The sequence below is a fragment of the Austrofundulus limnaeus genome, unplaced genomic scaffold (assembly GCF_001266775.1).
Source record: "Austrofundulus limnaeus strain Quisiro unplaced genomic scaffold, Austrofundulus_limnaeus-1.0 Scaffold42, whole genome shotgun sequence".
NCBI lineage: Eukaryota > Metazoa > Chordata > Actinopteri > Cyprinodontiformes > Rivulidae > Austrofundulus > Austrofundulus limnaeus.
This window is the reverse complement of record NW_013952444.1, coordinates 404424-420200: the sequence shown is the minus strand read 5'-3', so window position 1 is coordinate 420200 and position 15777 is coordinate 404424. Positions and strand designations below refer to the sequence as shown.

Genomic DNA, 15777 nt, shown 5'->3' with positions numbered 1-15777 from the left:
ACACACACACACACACACACACAGACAAACAGCATATCTTCAAAGGTATATTTCATACATTTTATAAATGTTATGGCATTAACAAACTTGCATTTTTCAGTTCAATAATGTTTAAAATGTGATTGTAAATAGAGCTATAACTGAAACTCTGCTTACAGCCTGTAAGCACAACTCCTTGACTTCTTTTTTTCTTTTTATCTTTCAGAGATGTACAAGCTCATGTGCTGTGATGAAGACCCGCATCAGACTGGACAATGGGCAGCTGGACATGCTGATCAGTCAGCTGCAACAGGTAGTCCATGGCAGGATTTGACTTCCAGGCAGCTGTCAACCACTTTCTGCAGGCACCTAGGCACCTGTAAACTGCAGGTCAGTCATGTAGTGTATTCATCATCATCATGTTCAGATTTTTCATTGCTAATTTTATACATTTTGTTTGCAGCAAAATAAAAATTCTGATTTGTACCTTGCTTTCTTGTAATTGCATTCTTATAAATGCAGTTTTATCTTATCTTATAAAGGTGGTGGGGAGAGAAAACAACTGTTTTATTACGAGGTTCTAATGACATGAGGTTCTCAATGCCTGCACAAGCCAGCCAGCCAGTTTTGTAAAGATGGGTGTTCACTGCTCTTCATGTTTGGACATTACTTGTGGTGTCCGCCAGGGGTCAGTATTGGATCCTAAGTTATTTATTCTGAATATTAATGATTTATGTAAGGTATCAGAGTCTTTGAAGTCTTATTTGCTGATGATACAAACATATTTTTCTCAGGTAATAACTTGAAATTGTTAGAGCATAGGATAAATACAGAGCTAACGAAAATAAAAATTGGTTTGACACTAATAAATTATCATTGAATTTAAGCAAAACTAAATTCATTATTTTTGGGTTTGGTAGAGCTAAATTAGAATTACAAGTTCATTTAGAGGGGTTTCAAATTGAAAGGGTGACTGAAAATAATTTTCTTGGAGTAATAATTGATGAAAAATAAGCTGGAAATCTCATATCAGACATGTACAAGTCAAAGTGTCAAGGGGAATTGCAATATTACATAAAGAAAAATAAGTTCTGAATTACAAATCACTTCATATTCTTTACCGTTCCATAGTTCCTCCATATTGGAAAAAAATTATGCAGTAGTTTGGGGCAATAATTCATTTCGCAAAATAAAGCAATAAGGCTAATTCACAGGGCTGGATATAGGGATCACACCACTTCATTATTCTTTTTGTCAAAACTACTCAAATTTACAGATCTTGTAGAGGTATAAACAGCACTAATAATATTTAAAGCAAAAAAACAAATTATTACCAGGTAATATTCAGACATTATTTATTGAAGGGGAGGGGAGTTATCATTGAAGGGGTCAGTTTAACTTTAAATCAAAGATTGTTCATAGAACTCGCAAAGGGCTTTGTATTTCTGTTGATGGAGTCAAACTGTGGAACAGTCTGAGTGTGGAACTTAAGGAATGTCCAAACATGAAAAAAATTTAAGGAGAGGTTTAAAAATGTTATTTTCAAAAGAGATAGGGATGCTGAGTGTGTTTGATTATTATTATTATTATTATTATTATTATTATTATTATTATTACTATTATTTGCAATATACAGAGATGTTTGGGGCTGTGTATATATGTGTGTACATGTGTGTATGTATACATTTATGTGTGTATGCATATACCCTGTACACGTACATTTACGTTTATGAATATATTCTGGTATTATATAAATTTGTAGATAAACAGATTGTTGTTTTAGTCTTAATAAAATTGTGACTTGGAATAAGAAAAAAGAAGAATTTACTATTTTTTAATAAGCTTCTTCCCATTCCTTTTCAAATATGTTAATTTTGTTATCGTTTTTTATCTTTTTTGTTTTGTTTTGTATACATGTTGGAAATAAACTAACTAACCCCTGCATGAGTAATATTTAATACAACCATACGTCACACTTGTGTTGAAAATTATTCTCAGCTACTCTGAAAATATGGCAGTTTTGTGTTTTTTTTTTTTTACCATCACTTAGCTGTGGCAGACATCCTGAAAGTCAATCAGCTGGAGCAGTTTATCCAGACTGAAAGTTTCATTTAAATCTGTCCAGTGATGCATGAGATATTTTGCTAACAGACATAGAACATTGACTCCAAATGGCAATATTTTAACTAAAAATCTTGTGCAACCTGTCAAACATAGTATTTTAGCACACTATCAAAAATTTTAGCACACTATCTGTAAAATGTACAGAGTTGTTGCCATTTTTTGAGTTTTTTAGGTCAGTTTGCTGTGGCAGTCATCTTGAACTGTGGTAAATCCAAAAGTTGATCAACTGCAGATGTACATTCCATGACTACTTTCTGCAAGTTTTGTTAAAATTTGTCTGGTGGTTCACGAGATATTTTGCTAACTGACACAAAAAAAATTGTCCATTTTTTCCAGCAACATCACATGATCAATAGAGTTAATAAACACACCAGGAGGAAAGTCTTTCCATGAAGTGTTCAGTGGAAAAGAAGGATGAGAGAAACATGCCTGTGTTTTCTGACGTCAACCAGAACTCAGAGCAGCTGTGAGGTCAGAGGGAGGAGGAGGAGGAGGAGGAGGAAGCATCACAACCAACAAGCTAAAGGAGAGGAGGTGAGCTCACGTGGAGGAGGGGTTTCATCCAGCGTGAGAGAGGTTACATTCGATGGTGGGGGGGAAAAAATCAGGAGAGAAACGGGAAGATGCTGTTGCCTAGGAAACACGGCTGAAAAAGAGAGATCTGTCTTTTGGGGCTCGTGGGAAGATGGAAACCCAACAGAAGACAGACGCAGAATGGATCAAACGTGGGACAAACAGGTGATCGTGACCTCAGACAGAATCCTCAAAGAATCAAACAGAAGGTAGGCAGTTGTGGTTACATAAGCAGCATGTTACAGCTTCTGCACAGCTGACATCATCAGAAGGATTAGAGCCCAGGGTGGGGTGGGGTGGAGGAGGAGGAGGAGGAGGAGGAGGCGGGGATTATGTGGAGAAGAGCAGAAGCGAAAGAAGTGGATCATTTTGTCCAAACTAAGCAGCATCTAAGGCTATGAGACGATAAAAACAATGTGACAACAAGATGTCAGCTTCTGACTCTCCTCATTGTTCTCCTCACTACAGGGGGAAACAATTTGCCTCCCTGTCTCCGTCAGCAGCATCTCCAACCAACAGGAATTGCGCAGCGGTCCAGTTCCTGAGGACACGAGCATATCACCTGGAGAATTAAATGGCGATGACCTCCACTCAGAAGCTTTAAAGACCAGAAGAAGAAACCAACGACACAGAGGAGAGCTTTATAAAAACGTGAGTATTTTTTTTAAACACGTGAAATTATTGTTTGTCAGGACAAATTCCAGAACAAACCCATTTCCATAAAAGTTGAGACGTTCTAAAACGGTACAGAGATTCACAAATATCATAAACCCATATTTTAGTCACAATAAAACACAATAAATGTTGATGTTCAGAAATTGTTCCATATTTTGGAGGAAAAAGTAATTTTGAACTAGATGGAGGCGACACGGTGGCACAGTGGTCAGAGCTGTTGCCTCAGAGAGAAGGTGGTAGGCTCATCTCGAAGCTGAGGCCTCTTCTTGGTGGAGTTTGCATGTTCTCTCTGTGCATGTGTGGGTTTTCTCTCAGGTTCCCACAGACCAAAAAACATGCATGTTAGCTTATTTGATAATTCTAAATTGTCCCAAAGTGAGAGTGCTTGTTTGTCTCTATGTGGCCAGGTGACGAACTTATCTAAGGTGTACCCCATCCCTCTTTCAATGGCTGCTGGAAACAGGAAGGGAAAGGGAATTTAATGGAAGCAGCACCAGAAGGTGCTACGCTGCAGAGATGGATGATATAGCTGCTGTGTCACAGGCAGTAAATTATGATCAAACTACAACTGTGACATCATTAAAAGAACAAATGAGCCTCCTCAGTGGGCCTGTCACTGCATATCAAGCTGCAAGTCATACAAAAAGAATAATTCAACTTCTCCCAAGAGATTTTTATTTGTAGTTCTTACAACAGTTTACTATCTCAAAAACTGATATTCAAAGTCTGTGAGAATGTGAGGAAAGGTGGCGCTGGACACAAATCCCCACAGGACATGTATTTGCATCATTACTTTGTATTAGTCAATCAAATATTCTCTTAATGTCTGAGCTTTGAAAATCCACATTTGGACAAAAAAAAAACATGTCTATAATAGAATTCCCCATGAGGTTTCTATGAGGCATTGCAGCTTGTTCTTGGGGTCAAACTGTGTAAAAAGCACCAGCAGTCTGAAAGCCTGCAGCGTTTAGTCCAGAATTAGTTCACTTTTCTCCTGCTGGGGGTTTTATTTTCATAAATGTAGCAAATCAGTGCCGTCCCAGTGGACAAATGGGCTGCGGTAACGTCTGCTGTGGCATGAAGTCAGGCTGGGACTGTGACGTAGCTCGGACACAACGCTGTTAAGATGTTTTCTCTGCATGACTGATATCTGGATGTTAGACTGCTGTAAATAACTCTGATATAAGAAACTATAAAAGCTGTGCATCAAATCCCAAGACCAGAAACTCATAGGTTTCTGTTTTGTTATATAAAATGAGGAGGTTGGTTGTATTGCCTTGAGGAACTGACGGATGTCTGAGCAAATTGCTTTCTTTTAGTCTTCTTTCCCATGGATATTGGTAAGAAAAATTCACCAGGCTTTATTAAGTTCTTTTATTACAGACCTTGTGTTTAAATTCAATCATATCTAAGCTCATATTAGCCTGAAAGAGAAAAGTAAAATATTGAAAAGACAACAATCAAGGGTTTTTGTTTTGTTCAAACTTAGAAAATAACATTTTAACAGTTTTGCAAAATGTCATTGTCACACTATGTGTTGTGAGTGACTCTCAGCTACAACCATACAAAAGTTTAGAAAAGAATAAGTAAAATTGACTGGCATATCCATTTTGGTGTTTCGTTTTTACTCTTCTGCAGCCTCTAGGTCAAAATCTCATAGTTTTAAAACTGAGACGTTTAAAGTACCTGTGATGTCAAATTTTTGTTAAAAATATGAATGTAGGTTTGGAAAAGATAACATTGGTAACATATTGTCAAAAAAATATGCTGCTGAGATGAACAGTCCTTGAGATATTTGCATGTGAATTAACAGGAAGTGATGTCAAAGGAGAATGTCTGACTGTAAACAGAGCACTGCGACAACAGCTAATGACACAGATTGTGGAATCTAAAGTTTATTTAGATTGTTTTGAGTCACTAGAGAGCGATGAAGCAAAGTCAGAGTTAAAATAACATTGTTTCAATAAACGAGGGCCAGGAAGTTCCTATTCTTAAAGAGTTCCCCGTTGATGTCACTTCCTGTTTCACTTTGGCTGAGCCAAGTTCTGTAAGTTTTTTTTCATTGACTTTTTATATTTGAAGGTTATGCATGTCACAAGTACTTATACTTTCTGCAAGTTTCATTAGGATTCAAAGCTCATAGGATATTGGTACCAAACAGACACAGAAACACGTGCATACGCCCACCCACACAGCAGGTGACAAATAAGCCAGTGCAGCTGCTTCCCAGGCTTGTAACAACCCATAAAACATGAAGTCATGAAGTTGGTGCTTTTGTATGTTTAACAAGTATTTTTTAAGAGAAACTCCTTTTAATAAATGGAAAAAGAAAAGGCTAACTCAAAATTTCCTTCCTCCCACGTTGAGACAGTAGCTCATCACGGTCTGGTTGCCGCCCACGTTTTTAAAGCCAAAATGTAGATTATCCAAATCAAATCAGCTGGGTTGTGTAAAACGGGTGGAGTCCCTCTTAAACACAGCTAACAGCAGTGTGTATTACAACATGAGGCCTCTCACTGAATGAGGTGATAAATGATTGTGTGTTTTTTTTTTTTGTTGTTGTTGTTGTTGCTCCCACCCAGCTGCAGCCTCTCCTCCCTGGCAGAGGATGGGAACAGCAGAAGCCACTTTGCGCATGGACAGCATGGAGGTGAAAGATGAGTGGCAGGACGAGGACTTCCCCAGGTATTTGTCAAAACAGTGTGTGAGAGGAAAGCTTTGAGGCTTGTTGATTTGCGCCCCCAGCTTGGAACACAGCAGATCCGGTCGGGATGGAAAGTCAGACACGTGTGTGCTTCAGAGGAAGCAGGTGTGTGTTTTCCATCATTACGTGGGGAGATGGTATCACGCCAGGGGACAAAAAAGCAGCTGGCAGAGATTTAGAAAAGAAAAAAAGGAAGACAAAAAAATAGAGGGAAATAATCCACCTTTTTTTTATTAGTTTGGTTATCATTCACCTGAGGACTGATTTATCATTTCAAATTGTTTTTTCCCCTTCCTGAGCTGCACAAATGTTGGTGCAAAGTTCCCGACAACATAATAACAACAATTATCCTCACAGCTTCATCAGATAGCCCGTATTTGTGTGGTTTTTGGGCGTGCTTGTGATTGAATTCCTGTGATAATGTCTTTATCCTTCTGTGTGCTGTTGTCTGTAATCTAACTCTTTCACCCCTGCTCACTGAAGCTGCCTCTGTTGCCATAATACTTTATACTGTGAGAGGAGCATTGGTAATTACTAGTGTCGCTTTACTTAAAAGTAGATATTGCTTCCTGAGGTGCCGTAAGGTTGTACTGCAGGATCATTAAGAAATGAAGAGCATGATTCAGTATTGATGCTTAACATTGTTTTTGAAATTGTAAAAATTACAATTTGCCCTAATAACAAAGGCAAAACATTTAAAAGTTTTAGTCTAGAGCAGCAGTCTGCAATTTTTGCAGTTAAGAAAATATGATTTTCCTTATAAATAAAACTTGTCCAAAAACACAAAACATGTTTAAAGTTTAAATAAAGGTAAAACAACCCAGTACTTTTTAAACAATACAGATAAAACTAATGCTTATTACATTACAAAACGAAAAAAATTACATTTTCTTTAAAAAAAATAATGTGTTGAATGACTTTGCTGAAATTTGATGAAGCTGAAAATGAGTTTTTAAAGCTAAAATCAGTAAAAGGCTCGCTAAAAGCCATAGATCAGAAAATATTAAGCCTACCTGAAAGCTAAAAGAAGCAAAACACTAGGTAAAAGCAGCAGCATATCAGCTAAAAGCTAAAATAGCAAAATGCTTGCTAGGATTAGATAAAGACTTGCAAAAGCAGTGCCATGACGTGTCCTGGCATGTGTCATGTGCCCACCATGACGGTGAACAATCTTTGTTTTCAGCTCATTTGAAAGTTGTTTTGAGACTCCCATGCTGTGACTCTTCAGTGAAGATGCAAAGAGGAGAAAAACTTACAATTGCCCCCCTTAAATACCCTTTCTCATAATTGGAGTCACCTGTGTTTGGAGATCAAGGGTCACTGAACTTACCAAACCAAATCTGAGTTCCAGTAAAGGTTTTGAAATCAATAAAATGAAAACGGTGCCCAAATTTATGTACCGGCCTAATTTTATTTAACCAGTTATTGCACACTTTCTGTAAATAATTTAAACTTCATTTCACTTCTCAAATATCACTGTGTTTGTCCCCTATATGATATATTTAACTGATATTTGTACTCCAAACAATCAATGATATATAAAGGTAAATCAGGAAAATTAGCAAAGCTGCCCAAACTTTCTCATCTCGCTGTAAATCTGTGGAAGATCAGGAGGTTTGCAACTGTGTTTGTTATGATTTAAATGTTCATGTTTATTGTGACATGCTTTGCATTCATTAACCTGCACTAGCTATTGTTTTTAAGGAGTTTAAACTTCCTGTTTATATTTGAAACTTCTACAGAAACAGATTATTAAATTACTGCATATAATTGTAGAACAAAATGAACTGAAGTAGATTTTGTGAATTTGGTGTGAAAAAAGACACATTACACCTCTAAGGTAACCAACATTTAACAAGGTTCTTGTGACTAAATGGAAGAAAGAGTGCTCCAAAAGCAGGATAGAGGCTTCCTATAAGTCATCACAAGACTTAAAATAGCACACTGCAGACTTTGCAAACATGTCAGCATATTATAACTTGCAAGAGCAGGTGAAAAGTGAGTGCTTTGATACTTCGGTTTTCTTTTTAAACTCCACTTTAAGTCATCGTCCAGCCGGGTAGAGCTGAGTTTATTCTGCATGCTGTAATTGATAAAGAAAATACACTGCTCAAATAAAAATTAAAGGAACACTTTTAAATCAGAGTATAATATCAAATCAGGTAAACCTCTGGAATACTGAGCTGTTCAGGTAAGAAGCAGAGGGAGTTGTTAATCAGCGTCAGCTGTTGATGAAATTTACAACAGGTGCACCAAAGATGCAATGATGAGACCCCCATAAACAGGAATGTTTTTTCAGCTGGAGGATGTAGACATTTCTTCCCAGTAGTTTTGGATTTGACCAAGGTCTATGTCACTGCATGAGGTGACACCTGGAGCTCATAGAGGCTTTACAAGTGGACCAAGTCCACCCAGATGGCACGACAATTTGTGCCATTGCTAGAAGGCTTGCTGTCTCCCGGCACAGTTTCAAGAGCATGGAGGAGACTCCATGAGACAGGAGTGCTGGACAGGGCCGTCGGAGGTCCTTAACGCATCATCAGGACCGGTATCTGCTCCTTGGTGCCAAGGATAATTATAAACTAACAGTAGAAATAGCTAAAAGTTGGGTTTTATTTTGTTTTTCAGGCCACTTCCAGAGGAGGGAGATGCTGGCTCGTGTGGGTTGACAGACAACAGAAACAGTAAGTGGAATAATCACAACTTCATCAACATTTTTTTCCTACTTTATGACATATTTACTCTTCTGCTGTTTCTAGATCCTCCCACCAGTTTAAACGTCGGGGCCTCCATAAACCAGAGAAAGCGACGCACTCTGGTTGCTCCTGACATGAACCTGTCCCTGGATCAGAGCGAGGGCTCGATGCTCTCTGACGACTGTCTAGAAACACCTGACGACCTGGACATCAATGTTGACGACATCGAGACTCCTGATGAGACCGACTCCCTCGAATTTATGAACAACGGCAACGAGCTGGAGTGGGAAGGTCCGAAACACAGCTTAGGAAACTGTAGATGAAAACTTTCAGAGAGAAACACTCATACTGCCATTTTAAACACATTTTTTTAAAAATTTAAATTACATTCATAACTTTTTGGTGTGTTTTCATAATGAATCTTGTGAGAACAAACCATAATATAGTCAAAAAAATCATAATATACTGAATTATTACAGAGAAAACCCTATAATGTGTCAGTTATGTCTGAATTATTGTGTATGAAATGCTTTTAGTGGCACCAGCTTTGGAGAAACCAGTGAATGGATTTACTGGCCAAATCTTTGTTTTACAAACCGCAAATCTACAAAGAAACAGTTTTAAAGACCAACAGGAGTTCTTTTGGTTTGTTTGTTTTGTTTGTTTTATTTAGATGACACTCCTGTTGCCACAGCCAAGCGTCTTCCAGGTGAAAACGAAGAAGAGAGAGACTCGTCTGGTTGTCTGTGGAGAACGGTGATTATCGGCGATCAGGAGCAGCGGATTGACATGCAGATCATCAGAACCTACGGGTGGTCACACATGGAGGTCAGTCAGTGTGTGTGTGTGTGMGGGGGGGGGGGGGGGGMGGYGGGGGACTGTTATTCCTTATGTTGTGGGACAGGTTTTTTTGGCATACACACCTACTTGTGGGGACCTGAGTCTAATCCTTTTAAAGGGGCAATATCATGTAAAATCAACTTTTTTGAGTTTTATATCATGTTATAATGTTATACTCCCATAAAAAACATGCCCAAAGCCTTGCTTTGACTCATTCATGCATGTTTGAGAAATCCTGCAGTTTTTAGGAAGCCATGCTGAGGAGCAAAACGACAGGCGGGGACCAGAAATGCCTTTTGGGACCAGAAACGCCTTTTGGGACCAGAAACGCCCCTGGGACGTGTCTTTAAGCTGAACTTCCTCATGGCAGAGCACACCCCACTCCCCACACACCCCGCCCATGACTCCTGCAGGCTCTCGGGTGAAAGTGAAAGTGAAACTTAAACTGTCTGCTGAGCTTCTAACATTAGTTCTCACTCAGTGAACCTCTTTTCAGATTAGAAATACCTTTGAGGAAATGTATTTTCAGATACCAAGTAAACTGTAGCATGGCAGCCTCCCCCCGTTCCCCCCGCGAGCATGACCCCCTCCCCCACACTGAAATGAGCGAGACAGAAGCAGAAGGTGGTTTTTAAAGAGACAGAGGCCAATTTCAAGGCATTTAGAAGAGGAAGTGATGAGAAGATAAGTTTATTTTCTATTTAAACATAAAAACAGCATTTTAATAACAGCTAAAGTTGACATAGATACTTTATTATGGTATAGTATTTAAATGTATGCCTAAAAACACATAATATTTCCCCTTTAAGTGGAACCACTGTTGGTAGGTCAGGGGTTAAGTTTAGGACTAAGGTGTGAATTGAGTTTAGATTAGTTTTAGGGTCAGGTAGGTCTGTGAAGTTAGGGTTATGATTGGTGGTCAGGATTAGGCTGTAGAATAATGGAAATCAGTGCCAGGTCCCCACAAAGATAGCTGCACCAGATTGTGGGTGTGTGTGTGAGCACCAGAGTTACAACAGTCTGGACGGATAGATGAGATGGCTGTACAGTGGTGCATTCAAAACAAAAATGTAGAGAAACCACATCATGACAGCACAGAATCTCAATCAATCACAACGAGGCAGCAGGCAGAATGAAAATACATTAAAACAAACTAAAAGTGAGAAATGACAAAAGCTTGTATTCTCTCTCTCAGGTTATTATGGTGAGGGTTTGAACGCCATCATCGTGTTCGCGGCCTGTTACCTCCCTGACAGCAGCTGTGACGACTACACCTACATCATGGAGAATCTGTTTCTGTAGGGTTTTTTTCTGTGATTCTTAAGACGTCACGTGTTTTATGTACAGAGGTTGCATTACGGATCCACATGTTCAGTTTGCTTGTTCCGTTTCTCAGGTACGTGGTGAGCAGCCTGGAGCTGCTGGTGGCTGAAGATTACATGATCGTTTACCTGAACGGAGCAACTCCTCGCAGGAAGATGCCTGGAATCAGCTGGTTGAGGAGATGCTACCAGATGATTGACAGAAAGTAAATCGAACAGTGGTGGATTTCTGAAAAAGTGGTGGAAATGAGAAGCGGGGGAAATATTACTTTACTGAGATAAATGCTTCAGATTCTCCTAATAGTGTTCTGATGTTTATGCAGACTGAGAAAAAATCTGAAACGTCTCATCATTGTTCACCCGACATGGTTTATCCGGACGGTTCTGGCCATCTCGAGACCTTTCATCAGGTAAGAGGCAACTTCCCTCCCTGCTGATGTGTTACTTAAGAAACTATAATATAACAGTGTTTTTGTTTCATGTTTGTTGAAGCGTGAAGTTCATGGATAAGATCCGATACGTTCAAACTCTGGAGGAACTGAGCCACATAATCCCCATGGAGCATGTTCAGATCCCTGAATGTGTGCTGCAGTAAGTGTTATCCACCACTAAGGGTCGCTGTTGAGACAATCCAAACATGTCTAATCTCATTTTTGTTACTTTATGAGTTACAAACGCACATACCCAGATGAAGTTCTGTAGATTTCATGCACAGAAGCATTCAAGCTGTTTTCTACACATTATAAGTTCTTCTCTCATTTCTCAACTGTATGTGGGGATAAAAAGCAATTAAACAGTAAATAATAAATGATATTATTAATAAACAACAAATATTTAAACATCAATCTCACATTAATTTCTGTTTATTTTTAAAGGTATGATGATGAGAAAATAAAATCACAAAAATCAAGGTAAGCAACACTTTTGGTTTTGTAGGCTATTAAAAATGTGTATTTTTTTCCTCCATGAAAAAAGTAATCGGGACTTTTTTACAGAATAGAGCATGAGAAGCAACACACCAACTCAACCTTCTCTAAAGAAAGGTGAGCGCTTGTTTATTTTCAGCTTTCCTCAGCTTAGTGTTCTTTAAAGATCTTAATAGATCTGTAATTGGAGTAAGATTATCAACTGCATTGGTTCTAGCTAAATATGTACAATTTGTGTTTCCAGACCAAAATCAATGATGGCAGAAGTTGGTCGTGACATCTGACATTACGGTGAGAAGTCCTGCTCATTTATCAGGCCCTTTAATAAACTCTGCAGGTTTATAATGTCAGCCCACTGTAATTTATCCCGAACGCACAGGGGGATTTCTTTTTTCTGTTCACACATATTTGCTTATGCGAGCAAAAGACACATGATACAGTTAATTAAAATGTTGGATGATGGATAGTCTGGAATGTTGGGTCACAAGCCAAAGGCCCAACGGGTCAGCTCTCAACACTGGGTCACCGAGGTCCAAATTATTCCACTGGCTCAAACCTCGAAACGCGGAAATTCTTTGAGACCATCTCGGAGAGTTCGTTTGCAGTGGAGACAAAACTTTTCGGTCCTTGTTCATAAATAGTTTGAGGTTGAGACGGCTTGGCTTAATGAGAACAGGGAACAGGTGTAAGTGGGCGGGGCCGGACTGAAGGATGACAGAAAACACAGAGAGTCACAGAAAACAAAGTGAACACAAAGAAAATACAAAAAGTAAGCATATTAAAACAGGAAAATAAACACAAAAAATATACTGTACAAGATGCATAAGCCTCTCATTCCAGAGACACTAATGTACCCCTATACCACCAGAGAGGCAAGCTCTTGAACTGTGTGCTGATAATTGGCTAAAACAAAAATCTAATTTCATTTCATTCTTCTTTGTTTCAGTCCATTTCAGTTGTGGCCAGTCCATGGTGGTNCCCACCTAAAACAAAAAAGTACTTTCTCCTAATAAAAATTGTAAATTGCTTACTTACCTTACCATTTATCAATTTGTTCTGTGTGTTTTCAACTATTTTGACTATTTTAAATGGAATAAAGGCTGATTTTCGAGCTTGTGCTTTTCACATAGATTTCCCAAAATTCATGTAAGAGGACATATTATGTAAAATCAAAAAGAAAAAAATTGTATAGCTCTTCTGGACGGGTTCTTCTCTAATGAAACGTTTCGTCACTTCTCCAAGAGACTTCTTCAGTCTGAGAGTTTCAGGCAAAATTCAGGCTTTTAAGCCCTGCCTTTTTAAGCCTGAATTTTGCCTGAAACTCTCAGACTGAAGAAGTCTCTTGGAGAAGAGACAAAACGTTTCATTAGAGAAGAACCCGTCCAGAAGACCTATACAATTTTTTTCTTTTTGATTTTTTTACCTGGATTACTGAGATGCATCAGGACATTATGTAAAATCCACTTTGTTTGTTGTTAAATACATTTTGTTGTGTACTTGAAGTCTTTATGAGTGCAAAAATTCTGGATTTAGTCTCTCCAGGTGCTGCATAGATACCTTTATATTCGTTTTGTGTCATATTTGTCCAACCCATGTAGTTTTCTCTATTTTTTAATTTCTGAACTACAGTTTTAAGTCAGCATTTGCAACAGAACAGACATATAATGTCTGGACTTACCAACTACAATTTGGTGGTCTTCATTCTCCTCTGGATCTGGGTCAGACACTGGTTCCAACATCTAAGGCTGGATGGACAAGTCTTCACTTGTTGCCATCTTTTAATTTATTTGTAAATCAAAGGTTTCTGCACCGGTATATAGTCGTAAACCCAATTATCGAATGGACCACTCTGGAAGGTGTAAAGCACGTTGTTTGGATTTAAAGATACAGCCTCAAAACGAGTTGATGAGAGAGACACATCAGAAAAGGGGGTGAAAGAGGGGCTTGTGGAGTTACAATAATGAGGACTTCAGACCAAATCATTGCAGTTCCACTTTATATAGACCCCAACTGAATGATTTGAATTTGAAAAAGCATTTAAAAACATGATATGCCTTCTTGAAATCTATTGATGACATTATGATTTATACATTTTATTTACAACTTTTTTTTTATTTTCAAACCTGCACCTAAAAAGGCTTTGATATCATTCTAGTCATTGCATCCAATTAGAGAAGCGACCGTAATTCGTGAAAATGAATCTGCTGCACACCACTCTCTGATTACCGTCAGACACCGAGCCAAGCTCTTTTCTGCCAAGTCATGTTTCAGGTGTGGAAATTCAGACTGTGTGCAGATCCAAGTAATGTTAGTTAATCCTCTAACAGCACTCCCGTGTTACATAAAGTCCAGCTGCTTGTCTCCTCAAACCAGCCTGCGCAGAACCAATCAGGTCTATTTTTTGCCAGACTCCAGTGACGAGATTGATCTGCGCCACGGAACCTGTCATGAAATCTGGGGGGGGAAATACCCACCCAGACCAGTCAGCGTGGGTTAGTGAGGGGAAAATATGGAAGATTATTTTAGAAGCTCAACCCTATGCGCAGCACCAGCCCTCATATATCAAAGAACCTCCACCCAGAGGATTGGCTGACATCCCAGGAATGGACACAGGCACCGTCTCTCGACCAATATGATATGTGTCAGGTTGGGTTTAGTTTAGATTTAGTGTCTATGCTCAACATGCCACAGAATCTAAACACTCCATCTGTGAGCTTGCACCAGTTTTAAACTGTTAGTGGAAAGCAATGAATCCAACTTTATTTATTTGTGTTGCAGGACTTTCTGACATATGGAAAAATGGGAAACCGGCATCACGAGCTTCTTGCACAAGAAAACCTCCTGAACGGAGCTAATTAACAGCTGCAGGACAATCATTCCTCTGTATTTCTCCTCTTTCACATGTGTAACAAAAAACTATAAGAAGACTTTGCAGCTAAAATAGAAAAAAAAAGCTTCCTGCATGTGAAATTGAGTTGAACTGTAAAGCATGATTCCAACTTTAAATAACAAAGAACTCTTCTTGGAGACTCTGTGACGCAGTTGTAATATATTTTTAAGAAACACGTTTGCACATGAATGCCATGAGTTTCGTTCGGTTTTATGGGTATTTGCTAAAACAATGTGGAACAATCTTTTTTTTTTCTAAACCTATGATTGATGTTACAGATGCAAAAATGTGTTGCGGTTTCTCCAGCGTTAAATATGCAGTCAGCATGCTTGTTTGTATCCTTCTCTCCTTTGATACATAGTTTTTGTTAGTTTTCAAAAAATAAAAATAAAAAGTTGTTACAATGGAAATGAAGTACATTTTAAGAGAGAGTCTTATTAAATATTTTAAGTGTTACTCATATGTGCCATTCACTGTTTGTACAAAAATAAATAAATGCGCTAAAAGACTTGTTGTGATGATTCATAGTCTTGACTCTGTCTCATGTCCTAAAGTCATGTTTCATTTCCAGTTGACTTTACTATAAAAGCTTATTCAAGGACTGCCAAAAAACACACTTAGACAACTCCAGCTGGTTCAGAATGCTGCTGCACTTCTTCATTCATTGCTACTAAGTTCATAGACTAGACTAGAGAGATCTTTCTTGTCATCGTACAGAGCACAATGAATTTACAGTTCAGAACACCCATCCAGAAGACAGAACATAAACATTGGAGAACAGGTGCCCTGGGTCATGCATCCCCTGCACAGAGCAAGGATCATCTTCATGAAGACATCACAAAGAGGCGCAACCCTTAACAGAAAAACTAAAAACCACACAAGGACAAATGAGGAAAAAAACAAAAACCATGTTATATCAACACTGTGACACACTATGGTGTTTATAAAAAAAACCCTACCTAACTTACACATATTTCTTCTTGTCCATAAATCACTGCACAGCTTAGCTCCATAGAACCTAACGGACCCACCTGCGCACTATAAACCC

General features: G+C 38.6%; 1 protein-coding gene and 1 long non-coding RNA gene across 2 annotated transcripts; both read left to right on the top strand.

Moving 5' to 3' along the window:
• Positions 1-5: 5 nt before the first annotated feature.
• LOC106516866 (uncharacterized) lies at positions 6-2583 on the top strand. The gene is made up of 3 exons (XR_001310135.1): positions 6-45; positions 206-369; positions 2440-2583. It is a non-coding gene; the product is annotated as an uncharacterized LOC106516866 (long non-coding RNA).
• A 410-nt stretch (positions 2584-2993) lies between these two features.
• On the top strand, positions 2994-15237 carry atcayb (ATCAY kinesin light chain interacting caytaxin b). The gene is given in 14 exon segments (XM_014007428.1): positions 2994-3327; positions 5934-6036; positions 8684-8739; positions 8815-9042; positions 9425-9559; positions 9562-9579; positions 10787-10889; positions 10988-11119; positions 11237-11323; positions 11406-11504; positions 11789-11824; positions 11909-11956; positions 12084-12130; positions 14618-15237. Coding segments are annotated over 12 exon segments (1059 nt in total). The 5' UTR covers positions 2994-3327; positions 5934-5959; the 3' UTR covers positions 12124-12130; positions 14618-15237.
• Positions 15238-15777: the final 540 nt, after the last annotated feature.